Source organism: Sturnira hondurensis, unplaced genomic scaffold (genome assembly GCF_014824575.4).
Source record: "Sturnira hondurensis isolate 20B ecotype Veracruz unplaced genomic scaffold, ASM1482457v3 Scaffold0021143, whole genome shotgun sequence".
In the NCBI taxonomy this organism is placed as follows: domain Eukaryota; kingdom Metazoa; phylum Chordata; class Mammalia; order Chiroptera; family Phyllostomidae; genus Sturnira; species Sturnira hondurensis.
The window spans coordinates 29290754-29306417 of record NW_028093774.1 but is presented as its reverse complement, the minus strand read 5'-3'; the positions used below and the strand labels follow the sequence as shown (position 1 = coordinate 29306417).

The window sequence follows — 15664 nt, the reverse complement described above, 5'->3', positions numbered from 1 at the left end:
TTAAATTTGATCTTTCCACTCACCAAGAGAATTGTATTAATCTTGCATTCAATCTGTTCCATCTCAGCTTAGTTTCAAATTGTGAGTTTATTTCGTTCCCAGGCTTGTACAGGGTGGTTGGCAGCCCCCTCTATCAGGTCTCACTTTTGGATACAATTGCTTCGCAGAGCAGTAAGCCTGCTTTGCAAATCCAGCTCTCCACGTTTCATTCTATATACACCCTTCAAGCCTGTAAAGCCGAACCTGTACAACAATGTCCTCCTTCAACTAAGGTTCAACATTGCAATGAATCAGCTGAGCTAAAAGCACAGGAATACTCAATTTAAAAAAACTTATTAAAATTCATGTTAAAATAAATATGAATTCCATCTCATTTCATTATTTGCTTAGCCTTATAGGTTATAAAATATGCATGTGGGTTAATATTCTTTGTGGGGGGGGGGGTATTAGCATTCCAAAGACTGATAAAATGGAGATTTCTAACAGAGAAATTATTTACACAATGCTGTGCCTTGAAAGGTGACTCAAACCAAAGGAAAGGAGGAGACAACCTCACCAAGAACCTACTCAGCATTCCTTTCCTTCATGAGCCTGATATTTTAGGGCCTAATAAGGATCCATGAGCAGTCTACAGAGTGCCTTAGCAGCTCCAATACTATTCTTCTCGTTTGAGAAATTGGGACTTGGCTTAGCTCATCCACTGTCACTGAGTTCCAGATGGAAGCCCAAGGTTGTCTTTCATTTGGAAATCATGCTGCCAACTTGGTTTAGAATGCGCATGGGTGAGGCAGACGCTGGTCCTCGTTGTCCAGGGAAATGCTGGCAGGCGGAAATGTGAGGGCTCCTGATTGCAGCTCGTGTTTACGGACTCTCCTCTCTTCTTCTCCTCTAGTTACCGTGACAGTGGGAGGCAAGCAACACTTGCTCGGACTGTATGACACCGCAGGACAGGTACATTTTCATTATCTTCATTTATTATCATCTTCACTCATTTTCATTATCTTGATTCATTCAATAGATATTACCTCTTCTGATCGTTGTCTACCCAAATGATGACCAAAGCACATTCTTTTTTTTTCTTTTTCTTTTTTTTTTTAAAGATTTTATTTATTTATTTATCTTTAGAGGGGAAGGAGAGAGGGAGAGAAACATCAATGTATGGTTGCCTTTTGTGCATCCCCTGCTGGGAGTTGGCCTGCAGGGAACTGGACTACAACCCAGGCATGTGCCCTGACTGGGAATCAAACCGCGATCCTCTGGTTCGCAGGCCCGCGCTCAATCCACTGAGCTACACCAGCCAGGGCTCCCAAAGCACATTCTTAATATCATAAAAATATTTATAACCCTGGCTGGTGTAGCTCAGTGAATTGAGTGCAGGCCTGGGAACCAGTGGATTGCAGTTCGATTCCCAGTTAGGACACATGCCTGGGTTGCAGGCCAGTTCCCAGAAGGGAACACACGAGAGGCAACCGTACATTGATATTTCTCTCCCTCTCTTCTTCCTTTCCTTCTAAAGATAGATAAATAAAATCTTAAAGATATATATTTATAATTACAAAGAACCATTACACGATTCGAGGTGTTGACAGGCAAATAATGATTCATTCACTGATTGGTGACTGACAATAACCCAAATAATATATTTTGGCCAAGACTCTCCATTCTAGACTCTCCCTACCCATATCAGTTCCAGATCTAGGATTACTGAGTCTATTTCACAAATATGAGTTTCACCCATTTTTTTGCAATAGTCTTTGCCCATCTTTCTTTGAATTGCCTGTGCAAAAGTCCAGAAAGAGGTAGGGGATGAGGAGCCAGGGAGCAGGAAGGAGACGGGGTAAGTGTTGGGAGGAAGAAGAGCCAGAACTAGATGTTTTCCAAAAGTGAAGGTCAACCTCCGAATGGCTAGAGGTTGTCTCTAAATTCTCTAAGATGTTTGAAATATTCTCACTGTGTCAGATACATTTCTTCAAGCCAGAAAACCAGGCCAACCAATAGTGTAAGGCAATGAACTAGAACTCTGAACACTTAATTAGTTAGCACGTGCTCTACTTGGATGAAAAGGCCACTTTATTTTTCCTTCCTCATACCCTGTGCTCCATTAGGAAAAGTTTCTAATGTTACATTTCATGGTATGCAGGGGAAGTGGCCAAGCAATTGATCACTGTGGGCCAATTTCTTTGATAGACCTTTTGTTACCATAGGTCTTGGGTTACTCATGTAGGTCAAAATCAGCAGGTTGTTTTAGTCTTGCATCTTAAGTCCTTTGGGGTGAATGTCTTACCGTGTTCTTACCCACTGTGAGTTTCCTGGTAATTGTTACTTATAGTTATACATTTGTGTAGGCTTTTTTTTTTCACAGTTATCTGAAGATATGTCTTTTTGCCCAACTTGAAAGCTCTATACCAGAAAACAATAGTAAGTGACATTTTTTTTTGGATCTCTGTATGCATTTGCAAGGACCACTATAGAAATACCTGTGGAATGTCAAAGGCTGGTGTTGGGCAGGTCTGGGCAGTGGGGAACTTGGAAAATCTAGCACGAGACCCAAGGCTCCTCAGAGCACCCAGTTTCCTCTCAACAGCAGATGGCTGTTGGGGCCGGCTCCTCTCCAGACCTGGGGAGCTCACTCACATCATTCGACACGCAACTAGGAAAGGATGCCCCCAGACACCCAATACAGAAATCTGGTTTGGCTCCTTCAAACTAAATACAAGGGTTCAGGGCAACTCACAATTGGCTGCTCCTGCACCAGAAAGTATTTCAGCATTAGGCAAATACTGCTCTTTGGGCTGGAGTCGCTTAACTCAATCACATAACCATGGGGCTGTCCTTTTCATCAGGGACTCATGGCATTAAAGGCAGAGGAGTTTACATCCTTCTCCCCAACAGCAAGATTTTATAGATAATAAATCCAGTTTGAGCAGTTTAATAGGGCAAGAATGATTGCCTGACTCTCTCTGCTTCCCTTGTCTTCTAGAACGTGCTCTGTGCCCCTCAGACCCTTCGGTTCTCACTGCTCCTATAGCAATCCTTGGTAGTTGTTGGCTTCTGCGTGTTAATTGCCCCCAGGACAACCTCCCCAGGCCTCCATTTAATTTCAAATTCAATAAAATGGTTTTAAAAGCTCTAGTAGAGTTTAATTTTTCTTTCCCACTGTTCTGTCCTTTATAGAAAATAATTTTAAATAATACTAGTATAAGAGTTGAAGCTCTAAGGCAGTGAAAAAATGTCTTCAATCTCCAAATTAAAGAATGACCCAATCCTCTAACAAAGGGACAGGGATGGTAAAATATAATGATAAATGGATTATAGGTATGTCTTCAACTTAATTCTCACTTTAATCCTTCCCAGCAGCTACTTAGAAGGCTCAGAGGTAGACAAGGTTCATAAAGGGCCATAAAACATGAGGAAAAGGAATTGGAACATGTCTTACAGTTTCTTCTAGGCCTCACATTCTGTGATTAGGACATTTAAAAGATGAACTCTGAGAAAGCCTAAAAGAAATGCAGTAATGAAGCAAAATGACTTGAGGCTGGACCTAAGGGAGACCTTTCAGCAGGAAAGAATTATTAAATGTCAGAATTTGTTACACTAAAGGATGACAGGGAGTTCATTCTGCAGACCGGTGGTTCTCCAATTTGAATGGGCATCAGAATCACCTGGAGGCCTTGTAAAAATAAAATAAATTTTTAAAATTAACAGCCACTGGGCCCCAGCCCCAGAGTCCCTTATTCTACAGTGGAGCCCAGGAATTTCCGTTTCTAATGGGTTTCCCAGCGATTCTGCCACTGGCCTGCACACCATCCATTGAGAACCACTGTTCTAGAGGTTTGTCACTCAAGGTGTGTGTGTGGTCCAATGACCAGCAGCATTGACGTCACTGGGGATCTTAGTAGGAATGCAGATCTCGGGCCCCACCTACTAAATTCTAAAATTTATTTTTTAAAAGATCCCCAGGTGACTTCTATGCACATTAAAATTTGAGAAGCTCTACTCTAGAAGTTTTGGGTGCTTGAAGCATAGATCCTAGCATTCGAAGGTCGTAGAAATAACTATTACCCGAGTCAATTCCTATGGTTCTATGACTCTGCCAGTAAGACTTTGTAACACATTTAATTTAGAAGCCTTGTCTCAGAATTTTCATTCCCTGCCTCAGGTGGAATAGTCCACCCTCCTCAGTTATATTCAGTAACATTGCTGCAGCCACATAGCTAAGGAACATCTGTAACTAACTCGAAAATGCGCATTTGGCCAGAGTTACTAATAAAATAGAAGTCATCTCAAACTTGATTGCTCCTTGAACCACAAAAAAGGAAATGAGTCTCTGAGCCCTGCTATGGAGTGCCATCTTGCTGTGGCTAATTAGACTTTCTTTCATGACTAGACCCAGGAGCAGTGTCTCTCTCCTTTGTCTTGAGCCAACTGGGGATCAGAGGGGCTGAAAGCAACCTCAAGAAGCACAGGTGCTCTGGAAGGTAAAGTGGTAGGAACTCATTATCTCTACCCTCCAAGTTACCCCTGAACGAAATCATTTGACCTGGTCCCCACCGCTTGGCTGTACCTCGTCAGCCTTGGGCACAACTGCAAACCCCACCGCCCCCCCCCCCCAGACCCACTCCCAGCCTTCACCAGTCAGCCAAGCATTTGCTCAAGACAATTTATAATGAAGTCATGTACATATACTGGCAGCACAGGGCAGCTGCTATGCAACTTTACTCTCTCCCCAAAAATCTGGAACACATTAGTATTTGAACTTGGAGTGAAGTCCTTCAAAGACAAAGTCTGTAGAACTCTAGTTCATCGGTTCGGTAGAATTCCAAACATTAGGTTAGGCAATGAACTGAGATAACTTCTGTGCCTCTGGCTACTAGCCCTCAGCTCACACTGGGGAGGCAGTGAGGCCAGGCCTGTACACCAGCTCTCTTTAGGTCTCGCCAGCTCATCCTTTTCAGCACATGTCCCTTGGAGCACATTACTGAAAGTCTCTCTCGAAGGGATCTCTAGAGTTCAGAGCTTTGGCTCAGCTACAAGGAGTCCGAGAGCTGACTTTTCCATGACGCGCTCACAGGCCAGTTTGTTTAGAGTGCGTCACGAGAGACCAAGTGAGAGCAGGATGCTGGGGTCGGGGTACTGGAGCAGAGCCTGGGCATTCACCGGGGAAGGAGTGCCAAATGAGGAGAGGGGTCTTTCCCGGGTCACGGCTCCAAGCCCCACACGCTCTCACCCCCTGCCCGGTACCTAGAGTTGGAGCCAGCCGTGGTATTCAGACACCTCGCCTCCTTCTCTGACTGGACCCTGGCTTCCAGGAGCAGTGTGGGCAAAGCCCTGCTCAGATTGTGGCCTCTCGGGCCAAACTCCGGGATGGACATATCTCAAAGGCAACATTTGCAAAAGTGGTAGTGAGTGGCCTTGCCAGGGAGGAACAAGAATATTTTGGTGTCAGGAGCCTGGTTTCTCAGTAGGGCAATCCCCTGGAGTCCTCTGCACACCAGTCCCACAGGGAAAGCACTCAGTGGTGTCTGTCACTGAGAAATGACAGCCCACGGCAGCTTAGCTGTCACCAGTGACAGTCGGAGCATGGGAGCCAGAAGGCCCTCAGCTGCTCCCCTCAGCCAGGGCTGCACACCGCATGTCTTCTCCGGCCCTGATTTCTGAAGCCCCTCTTCCCCAATGTACTGAAGAGACATGGGACCAGGCAGGGGGCAAGTGCATCTGGGGTTCATTACTGGCAACCCAGGGTCCACTTGTCAGTACGCCAGTCTTCCCCTTTGCTATTGGCTCACCCTGTGAGGCCATCTGGAGCACAGAACCTGGCATCAATCCTTTACGGAAAGTTTGCCTAAAACCTCAAAATACATGTTTTTCCTCCGTGAGAAACTCACCCTTTCTTGTTCACATGCATCTTAATGTGGTTTTGGAGGTGTGCTGATTGGGGGTTAGGAAGCAGTTTGCCCACGCGACAAGTTATTGGTAAAGGTAACCATAGGACACTGTCTTACTTTTCCCCAAATTAAGGAAAACGAATCTGTAGGACATTATCAGAGGTTCAGCCGGAGCATGTAAACATGTGGGTCTCGTTACTACTCAGTTTAGAGAAAGTTCGTTTCAAGTTCAGCCCTGAGACCCAGCAAGGGCCGGGACACAGCAGCTGCCTTTGACTCGGGATGGAGGACGGAATTCTGACCACGAAAGAGCTTACTGTATTCGAGACTCTGTTCTAAAAGGACCATAAGTATTGACACGTCCAGCACTATTATCAACCTCATTTTATAGACAAGGAAACTGAGGCAGAGAGAACTTATTCAGGATTACATATGAGTCACCGGCAGGGCTGAGATTTGAACCCACAGCACGTGCCTCCCTAGCCCATGCTCTTAGGCCCTGTGCTACACTGCTGCCCGAGGTATGTTGTCCAGATTTTCCAAACCAAGCCTGACAGGTAGGAGTGTATTTATTGGACAACATGAAAATGAAATGTGCTGAAAATCCAGGATAAATGTCACTAAGCCCAGGAAGACTTGGAAGCAATTCTGTTTCCAAATAACTGTGGGTGTGGGGGATCAGGCGCGGGAGGAGGAGGAGGGAAGGAGAGCACAGAGCAACGCTCCTGGCCACTCAAAGTGTGGTCCCTGGACCAGCAGTGTCCACACGACCCGGAAACTGTGTGAAATGCCAACTCTTGGGCTTCATCCCAGACCTGCTGCTGAATAAGAATCCGCACTTTAACAAGGTCCCAGGGGATGCAAATGTACATAAAGTCTGAGAAGGGCTGGTGCAGCGGTCTCAAGCGTCCCCTGTACATTTGATGCTGAAGCTAGGCCTGAACTTTTCTCACAGTTGGCCACAGTCATCCCAGAACAGCAGGTTTGCCTTCAAACCAAACACTCTCCTGCCGTTGGGGTGAAGTTGGGTGGGAAGTACTCAAAGCCTATCTTGCCCCAAATCCCTCCTTACCCACCCCCCTCACTTCCCCACCCCTACTCTCACCCCAGCCTCTTTGTCCATTTTAATCCCCCAATGCCCCATCTGAGTTGTTCTTTTAAATGAAAACATTGTCTCTTCAAGAAGCATTCAAGCACTGGTCTTCCACTCTCTGTGTCACATACCAGCTACACTATTTACCCACTCCTCACAGCCCTTTTCCCCTCTCTGAGCCTCCAACCCAGGCTCAAAATGTGCTCCATCGCACACACTCGTACAAAGAGTCACTTAAGGTATCAACAGGCATCCCTCAACCTCCCACTGCCGGGCTCTGAGTCCCCAGGGGATGCTTCCTGTTATTAGCCCTCAGCCTCCTGCCACAGTTCATAGCTGCAGCCAGGGGTAAATGGGGGCTGAAAGGAGCCCAGCGGATCCAGGTGTGAGGCTTCTCTAAAGGTATGTTTGCCCAGTAGTCCCAATGCAATCACTTAGTCTGTCTAGACTTTGGTTTCTTAAACTATAAAATTGGCTGAGGTGAAAGGGAAGCTCAATAACCTATGGTTCTGAAACTTGAGCTGCAACAGAGTCACCTGGAAGGCACGTTGAGACACAGAGGGTGCAGTCCCCTCCCCCAGAGCCTCAGCTTCGGGAGGGAGGGCCAGGCGGGGGCCTGGGCGTTGAGATGCCTACAGAGCTCCCCGAGGTGCCTACAGAGCTCCCCGTCAGGGGCCATACTTTTGGCAGCCACTGCACTAACTGATCTGTAAGACCTCCTCCAGCCTTGAGATTGTATTTTTGCAATTCAGTCAGATAAATATTCTACATTATTCTATCATCAGAGTGCTAACAAAGAACAAGAAAATCTTCACCCACCTCACTTTCCCATATTAAACCGTTTCCTGTATTTTCATTTCTTTTCCTCAACTGGCTTTCCAATTCTTATTCTCTTTATATAATGCATAACACGTCCTTAACAGTGCTAGACGAGGCAATTAGTACAGTAAGTCTTCCCCAGTGGAATAGCACAGCAAAACTAGGGTTTCCACAGCAGAGACACCAGAAGGCAGAGCAGGACAGGCCCAAGGAAGGTCCCACTCAGAAGTCACTCAGCCGGAGGGACTCCTTTGATAGCTTCTGTGGAAACAGTCAAATATAAACATGATCCTGTCAAACTACCAGTTATTTGCTCCTACTGAGTATATCATCTCGTGACATTTTTCCCCTATTGTGTTCCCTGGTTCGGCTTTGAGATTTTAAATATGCGGTGTCTGCTGCCATCTGGTGGCAGTGTCTGACAGATGCAGGCTGTGAAATAGATCACTATACCCCAAGCTCTCTAAATTCTCAGATCCCTGAGTAAAGCGTTGAGTCTGTGTTAAGATTCCTGGATAACTGAATATTCAAGAAAGTGCTAAAAAAAGAAAAGAAAAGAAAATGCTTAACCTGCCACTTTAATTCTGAAGAAAATAGTGTGGTCACGATTAAGAGCTAGAGTTAATTACCCCATCCTGGTATTTAATAGTTCTGTAACATTTGTCCATCACCAAACGTCTGCTAAACTTAACGTCCTCTTCTATGAAATGCGTATATTGATGGTACCATCTTTCCAGCGGTGAGGATTCAACAGGATAATTCATTTAAGTGCTCGAAACAATGCCTGGCCCTTAGAAATAAACCCTTGATATATCTTCAGTTGCTGGTGAAGATGGTGATGATGGCGTCAGTCAGTCAGTGGTTCTCAGCTCCAGGCCAGTGACGTGAGAAAGCCCAGATACGCAAGCTCACTCTCCAGAGATTCTGGTTTCCTCAGGCCCAGAGTAGGAGCGTGGGTAAAGGCAAGAGGTTGGCTAACACGATGCTCTCAGGGCGTCATGATGTTCTCAGACACCGCAGGCAATTCTACCGCAGTAAGTGGCCCATGGGAGAGCCCTGTGTTCAGCGGCAAGTCACTAAAGACCCAGTGTCAGCTCATCCGTCAACAGTGCTTACGGAATACTTGCTGTGGACAGAGTATAAGTGAGGCTTGTTTGACAGTCCAGATGGAGGAACAAGTGGCAGAGGGCAGGTGTCGTAACAGCTGTAGGTGATGGCCTGGGAAGTTCTTAGCATCAGGGCCTGGTGGCTACTCACAGAGAGAAAGAAGAGAGGCTAAGAGACTGTGGGAGACAAGACCTCGTTTTCATGGCTAACTGTGTAAAGAGGGGAGGCTGGTAAAAACATACCCACCATCCCCTTCCCGACATACAGACACACAGACACACAGACCTGGGCACAGCTCAGCTAAGAGCGATTGCCCAGGATGACCAATGCTTATTCAGCAATGAACCTAACTCCACGTATTTGTTTTAATGGAAATATGGTAAGTGACCCACAGTAACTAATTTTTTTAATTCTTTCAGTTTATTTTTAGGATTTTAGGATGTTTCCGCATCCTTGTCATCTTGCATTGCATTTCGTTTAGGTGGCTGGAAAGCTCTGCTTAGGTTTTAATAGCAGTCACAGCAGAAATAGTAGCAGGCGTGCGTGCCGAGTCCCGTGCGCTGGGTGCCTGGAACAGCTAAACCTTCTGGAAATGGATGCCCACCAACCTTGAGCGCCCCTCACAGCCTGAGGAGCTTCCTTCCAGCCACATGAGTACATGTACGGGGCGGGGCGGCAGAAGGCTTACGGTTGTGAGTATGTGAAACACAGAGTCTGTTCTTGCCGTATTATTTAGCAATTATTGTATCATTTTCCATACAAACAACTGGGAACCTACTGTTGCCCCACCCTGTACCCGTGCACCCCCTTTTCAAAAAGACATTAACAGGGTCCGTAGAATGATGGCAACATTGCTGTTTTAAAATATCTAGGACACAATACGTTTTTAAAAAGTGGCAAAACAATACAAATTATATAATCATTTTATCTTTATAAACCTTTATGTGTATATTATATTAATATCTATATAAACATAAAATGCTCATCAATAGACAATAAAAAGCTGTGATACATATATACAATGAAATATATATTCAGCCATAAAAAAAAGTGAAATTTTACCATTTGCAACAGCATGGTGGACCTAGAGGGTATTGTGCTAAATAAAATAAGTCAGACAGAGAAAGACAAATATCATATGATTTCACTTATATGTGGAATTTAAACAGCAAAATAGACTTCCGCCAAGATGGAGGCATAGGTGGAAACACTGTGCCTTCTCCCACAACCAGGTTTGACTACAACAAAAGTTTTGGAGAACAAAGACACAGCCAAAGAACAGAAAATTGAATTATACAGAAGTCCGACAACTATGAACCATTTAACCGGGACGGTAAGAGAGGCGGAGCCAGCAGCGAGCAGGGTCGGGCAGGACTGGTCCCCCGACCTAGGCGCGCAGGCTGCCCGGAACCAGTGGGGTGTGGGGCAGACTGACCACAGTCGCACATTCACGCACAGTGAGACGGACCACGCAGGCCCCAGGGGGCGAACCCAGTGGTGGAGGGCTGACAGCGGTGGCACACTCACATGCAGTGGAACAAAACGTGTGGGCCTGGTGATGGTGGTGGCTGCGGTGCCGGTGGGGGTCGAGGCAGCAGGCGGCAGAGGGAAGCCATTGTTCCTCTTTGACCCCGCCCCCACATACAACGTCACAACCCAGCAACTGAGTTGCCCTGCTCTAGTGAACACTTTAGGGCTCTGATCCTGCTATGGAACAGGCATGAACAGCCCAAAAGATGGCGCAAGAAGAACTCAAAGTCCCAGAGCCAATAACTCTAAGCGACTGAGAAATTGCCAGCCTCTCAGAAGCACAATTCAAGACACTATTTATCAGGATGCTCACAGAATTGGTAGATTATAGTCACGAATTAGAGGAACATATGAAGGCTAAACTAATTGAAATGAAGGGAGATGTCCAGGAAACCAATAGCGATGGAAAGGAAACTGGGACTCAAATCAATGGAATGGACCAGAAGGAAGAACGAAACATCCAACCAGAAAATAGTAAAGAAACAAGAATTCAAAACAATGAGGAGAGGCTTAGGAACCTCCAGGACATCTTTCAGTGTTCCAACATCCGGATTATAGGGGTACCAGAAGGGGGAAAAAAACAGCCACAAGTGGAAAACGTATTTGAACAAATAATAAAGGAGGACTTCCCCAGTCTGGCAAAGGAAATAGACTTCCAGGAAATCCAGGAAGCTCAGAGAGTCCCAAAGAAGTTGGACCCAAGAAGGAACACACCAAGGCACATCATAATTACATTAGCCAAGACCAAAATGAAGGAGAGAATCCTAGAAGCAGCAAGGGATAAGGGGACAGTCACCTACAAAGGAGTACCCATCAGACTGTCAGCGGATTTCTCAAAAGAGACCTTACAGGCAAGAAGGGGCTGGAAAGAAGTATTCCAAGTCATGAAATCCAAAGACCTACAGCCAAGATTGCTTTATCCAGCAAAACTTTCATTTAGAATGGAAGGACAGATAAAGTGCTTCTCAGATAAGGTCAAGTTCAAGGAGTTCATCATCACCAAGCCCTTATTATATGAAATGCTAAAGGGACTTATATAAGAAAAAGATGATGAAAAATATGAACAGTGAAAGGACAGCTAACACACAGTTATTAACAACCACACCTAAAACAACAGCAAACCAAGAGGACAGCTAGAGCAGGAGTGGAACCATAGAAATGAAGATCACATGGAGGGTTAGAAACAGGGGGGTGGGAGGAGGAGAAGGGGGGAGAAGGCACAGAAAATAGCATAGACAGTAGGTAGAAAATAGATAGGGGGAGGGCAAGAATAATAGGGGGAATAAAGAATCTAAAGAAACTGAGACACGTGGTTATGAACTAAGGGGGGGAGAATGGTGGGGGATGTAGTGTGCGGATGGAGGGGAATGCAGGGGGGGAATAGAACAACTGTAATGGTATAATCAATAAAATATTTTTTTAAAAAAGCACAAATTGGTAATTACAGAATAGTCATCAGGTTGTAAAGCACAGTGTAGGAAATGGAGAATCTGAAGAATTGACATGTATGACCCATGGATATGATTTGTTCATGGATATGAACAAAGGTGTGGGGGTTGCCTGATTGAATGAGGAGATGCCGGGAGGAGGCGGGCAAAGGGGGAAAATTGGGCCAATTGTTATAGCAAAATTAATAAAATATAATTTAAAAAAATAAATAAACAGCAAAATAAATAAACAAACAAGATAGGAACAGACTCATAGATACAGACTCTTGGTTACCAGAGGGGGAGGGGGTTGGGAGCCTGTGGGAAAAGGGTGAGAAATTAAGAAGTACAAATCGATAGTCACAAAATAGTCACAGGGATGTAAAGTACAGCCTAGGGAAGATAGTCAATAATATTGTAACAACTGTGTACGGGGCCAGGTGGGAACTTGAAATATCAGGGGAACCACTTTGCAGAATATATGACTAACCACCATGCTGTACACCTGAAACATGAAAGAATAGTATTAAGTAGCAGCATCCTCTGGGAAGAGAGGAAACACTGTTAGAGCTCATGTCGGAAATGATAACAAAGTTTCACTTCTACTCCATGTATACCTGGAATGTTCAAATTTTTGCAGTAAGCATATATGAGTTTTATAATTTGTTTAAATATTAGGGACAGTAGTCAGGACCCTAAAAAATGAATTCACATGGTGCTCCACTTCTATGTACAAATGTATGTGATAAGTGTGTACATATATGTTTGGTTGTATCTATGTACTTGTATGCATATGTGTGTTGTGTGTGTAAACACATATTGTGGTGTGTGAGGACATGTAGGTATGCACAGTATACACACATACATAGCAAAAGTATGTACACATACATATAAAATTACTTTTGGCTTATATGTTACTAAATTCTATAAAAATATATAAAATCTTCTATTGAAATAGCATTTTTTAACGTAACTGGGAACTTTCTGGCCAGAGCATCTTCTGGTCTGAAAACCCTTTCAGGAGAAAAGAATTAAGCTGACATTTTAATTATTAGGCCACAGTATGGCCTTTGGGTAAACTTAAAAACCAATCCCAAATCCCGAGCTCTAAACCTACACACAATATATTCCCTCCACTGTTGTGGTGTCTGACTTGGCAACAACTCTTGATGGCATTTTAGTTAGCTTTTCTATAATGTTGAATTTGAATGCCGTTTTTAAAAGTTTTATAAGGAGAGAATTCTTGTGCCTTGGCCAATGGCCCACTAATTTAAATCCATATTTAATACAACACAGTTTCAACATGGTAGTAGAATTGCAATAATCCTTACTGAATTACAGACATTACATGGGTGAACTTTATGGTATGCAAACTACCTCACTAAAGCTACTAAAACTATATTTTTAAAAGTTTATCTTAAAAGAGAGTAATTTATAATCTCCTTATAATCTCACAACAAAACGTTTTTTTTCCTAACTGATGGCTCTTTAATTTTTAGTAATATAAGGAACCGCCAGGTCCCAGGGCGGGGGAAGGAGTGGGTCACAGTGGAAGGTTGCCCGTGTGGCTCCCTGAACCACCGGGCACCCACCTCACCCAGGCTTTTCCTGCACAAACTCTTTGCTTTTCCCACAGGAGGACTACAACCAGCTGAGGCCTCTCTCCTACCCCAACACTGACGTGTTTTTGATCTGCTTCTCGGTCGTCAACCCTGCCTCTTACCACAATGTCCAGGAGGAGTGGGTGCCGGAGCTGAAGGACCGCATGCCTCATGTGCCTTACGTGCTCATAGGAACCCAGGTGGGATAAGGGGCGGGCACTGGCAGGGCGGGGTGGGCGGAGCGGGGGAGAGCGGCAAAGGGGGAGAGCCTTTAGGGGTCCCTTGCAAACCCTTGTGTGCCAAACACTATGGAATCTCAGAGACACCAATCCTATAAACAGCCTGTTCTTAAGGTCCACAGAATTATTTAGCCGTAGTTGAAAACACAGGAGAGCTATCTAATGTGAGGCAGGAAGTTCTGGTGTGACCTTTAAAAAATAATCTCTTGGCTTTGTATTTTAAATAACAAAGTAATGTTTGAAATAGGCACCTGTCTGCAGCCCTGAGCCAGAGGATTGAAGTGGGGATGTCAGTTACTCCTATTACCTAATGTGTTTTATATCTGAAATCTATGGTTGTTTGAAAGCCACAAAATGGGTGCAGATGTCAAAATGACCCCAGCAATCAGAACGGTCACATGATGACAGGAACTCTCCAGAAACACTCCCGGATAGGGGATTCAGAAATTCACTCCTCTCCATTCATTCCCTTTAAGCCCCTTGGCCTCCAGAACTTAGAACAAAAGTGAAAATAGATACACCAGAGAAACAAAACTGCAACTGTGAAAGCCTTTAAAAGTGTTTTGAAAGCTAGTAAAGGCCCCCTGTTTGACTTTCCAACAGCAATTGCCCAAAGGTTTTAAATATTGTCCCAACTTTGTATGTCTGTATAGTTTTAAATAGATTTGCTCTTTGCTGTGTTTAAACCTAAATTACTATCCCAAAGACACAGAGAGGAAAAATACCGAAGGGCTCTGTTGTGTGTTTCGTAGGTTGCTGCTTTCTCTTTTTCATTGTGTACTCTGCTTGACAAAAATAATTTTTTTAAAAAAACATAAAAGAAAGTAAAAATATTTTCTAGAGAAGATATGGACATGTAGTTGACACATTTATAAATAATAATGTAGTTGATGATTCTGCTCTGTAAGTTACTTATTTGTTTAAATGAAGTCCTTTGCCTTGATTCCCAATAATAATGTTTGGCCATATTGATGCAGCCCAGGTACCCTGCTGCCAAATTATGTGATGGGACATGTGAACATCTATCTCTATATGACTTGAGCGCTAAGATGAACAATTAAAGCCCAAAACCAAAAAGCTGCAGATTAGTAAAGCCGCACAATATACTCGTAAACAGGACCCTAGTGTCCTGAATGCGTTGGTTTTTCTTTAAAGCACAAGCCTGCATGGACCCGCAGTCATGCCTTCCATGGATGAGTGGGTTCTCATATACAGTGAGATTTTAAAACAACTAAAATACTTAATTAAATTAGACAACCTAATCCAAACATACATGCTATTTTCAGAGCAGTTCTGCCTTTGGAAAGATTAATGCGCGCTCCTCAAGCAGACCCGTTGGAAGCTCCTCTTCGGGACTTGCTTTCCGAGCCTGCAGCACATTCGTTAGAATGTCCTCGCCGGTGGCAAACTTCATCCCTTTGAGGGTAAAGGTTTGGTTTAGAAAAGCCAAAATCCATCTATTTTACCAGGAAGTAACCACTAAAACTGAGTGATACAGTTTGGGATCAAATGAGCATCACTGTAAGGGCGTAAGACTGATCTCGTATGCCCTGTAAGAATGCTCTAGAAATGAATAGGAAATTCCAAAACCAGCTAAGACGGCCACAGAACCATTGGAGAAAGTCCTCAGCTTCCAGGGTGACTGCTTTGAAGGGGAGAGGACAAGAAAAGCCTTATGCATATACATTTACAAAGAAGCTGCTTTAATTTTTAGACGTAATAGGGGGTGCATATGGGCTTCCTTAGAGAAAATCTGGCAACTTCATCGATGTCATGGGGAGGAGGAGGATCTCTATCATGTCACAGTTTAAAATACCTGGTCGTGCCTGCAAAGAATGAGTTTATCATGCATGTGTTTTTTGTCAGATTGATCTCCGCGATGACCCCAAAACCTTGGCCCGTTTGCTGTACATGAAAGAAAAACCTCTCACTTACGAGCATGGTGTGAAGCTTGCAAAAGCGG

The 15664-nt window shown here is 44.3% G+C and overlaps 1 protein-coding gene across 1 annotated transcript in view; it reads left to right on the top strand.

The window, feature by feature from the left end:
* RHOJ (ras homolog family member J) overlaps nt 1-15664 on the top strand; it is an 80494-nt gene that overhangs the window by 54739 nt on the left and 10091 nt on the right. The window contains exons 2-4 of the mRNA XM_037031435.1: nt 893-951; nt 13498-13662; nt 15568-15663. Coding sequence (XP_036887330.1) covers nt 893-951; nt 13498-13662; nt 15568-15663 — 320 coding nt within the window. The remainder of the gene's footprint in view (nt 1-892; nt 952-13497; nt 13663-15567; nt 15664) is intronic.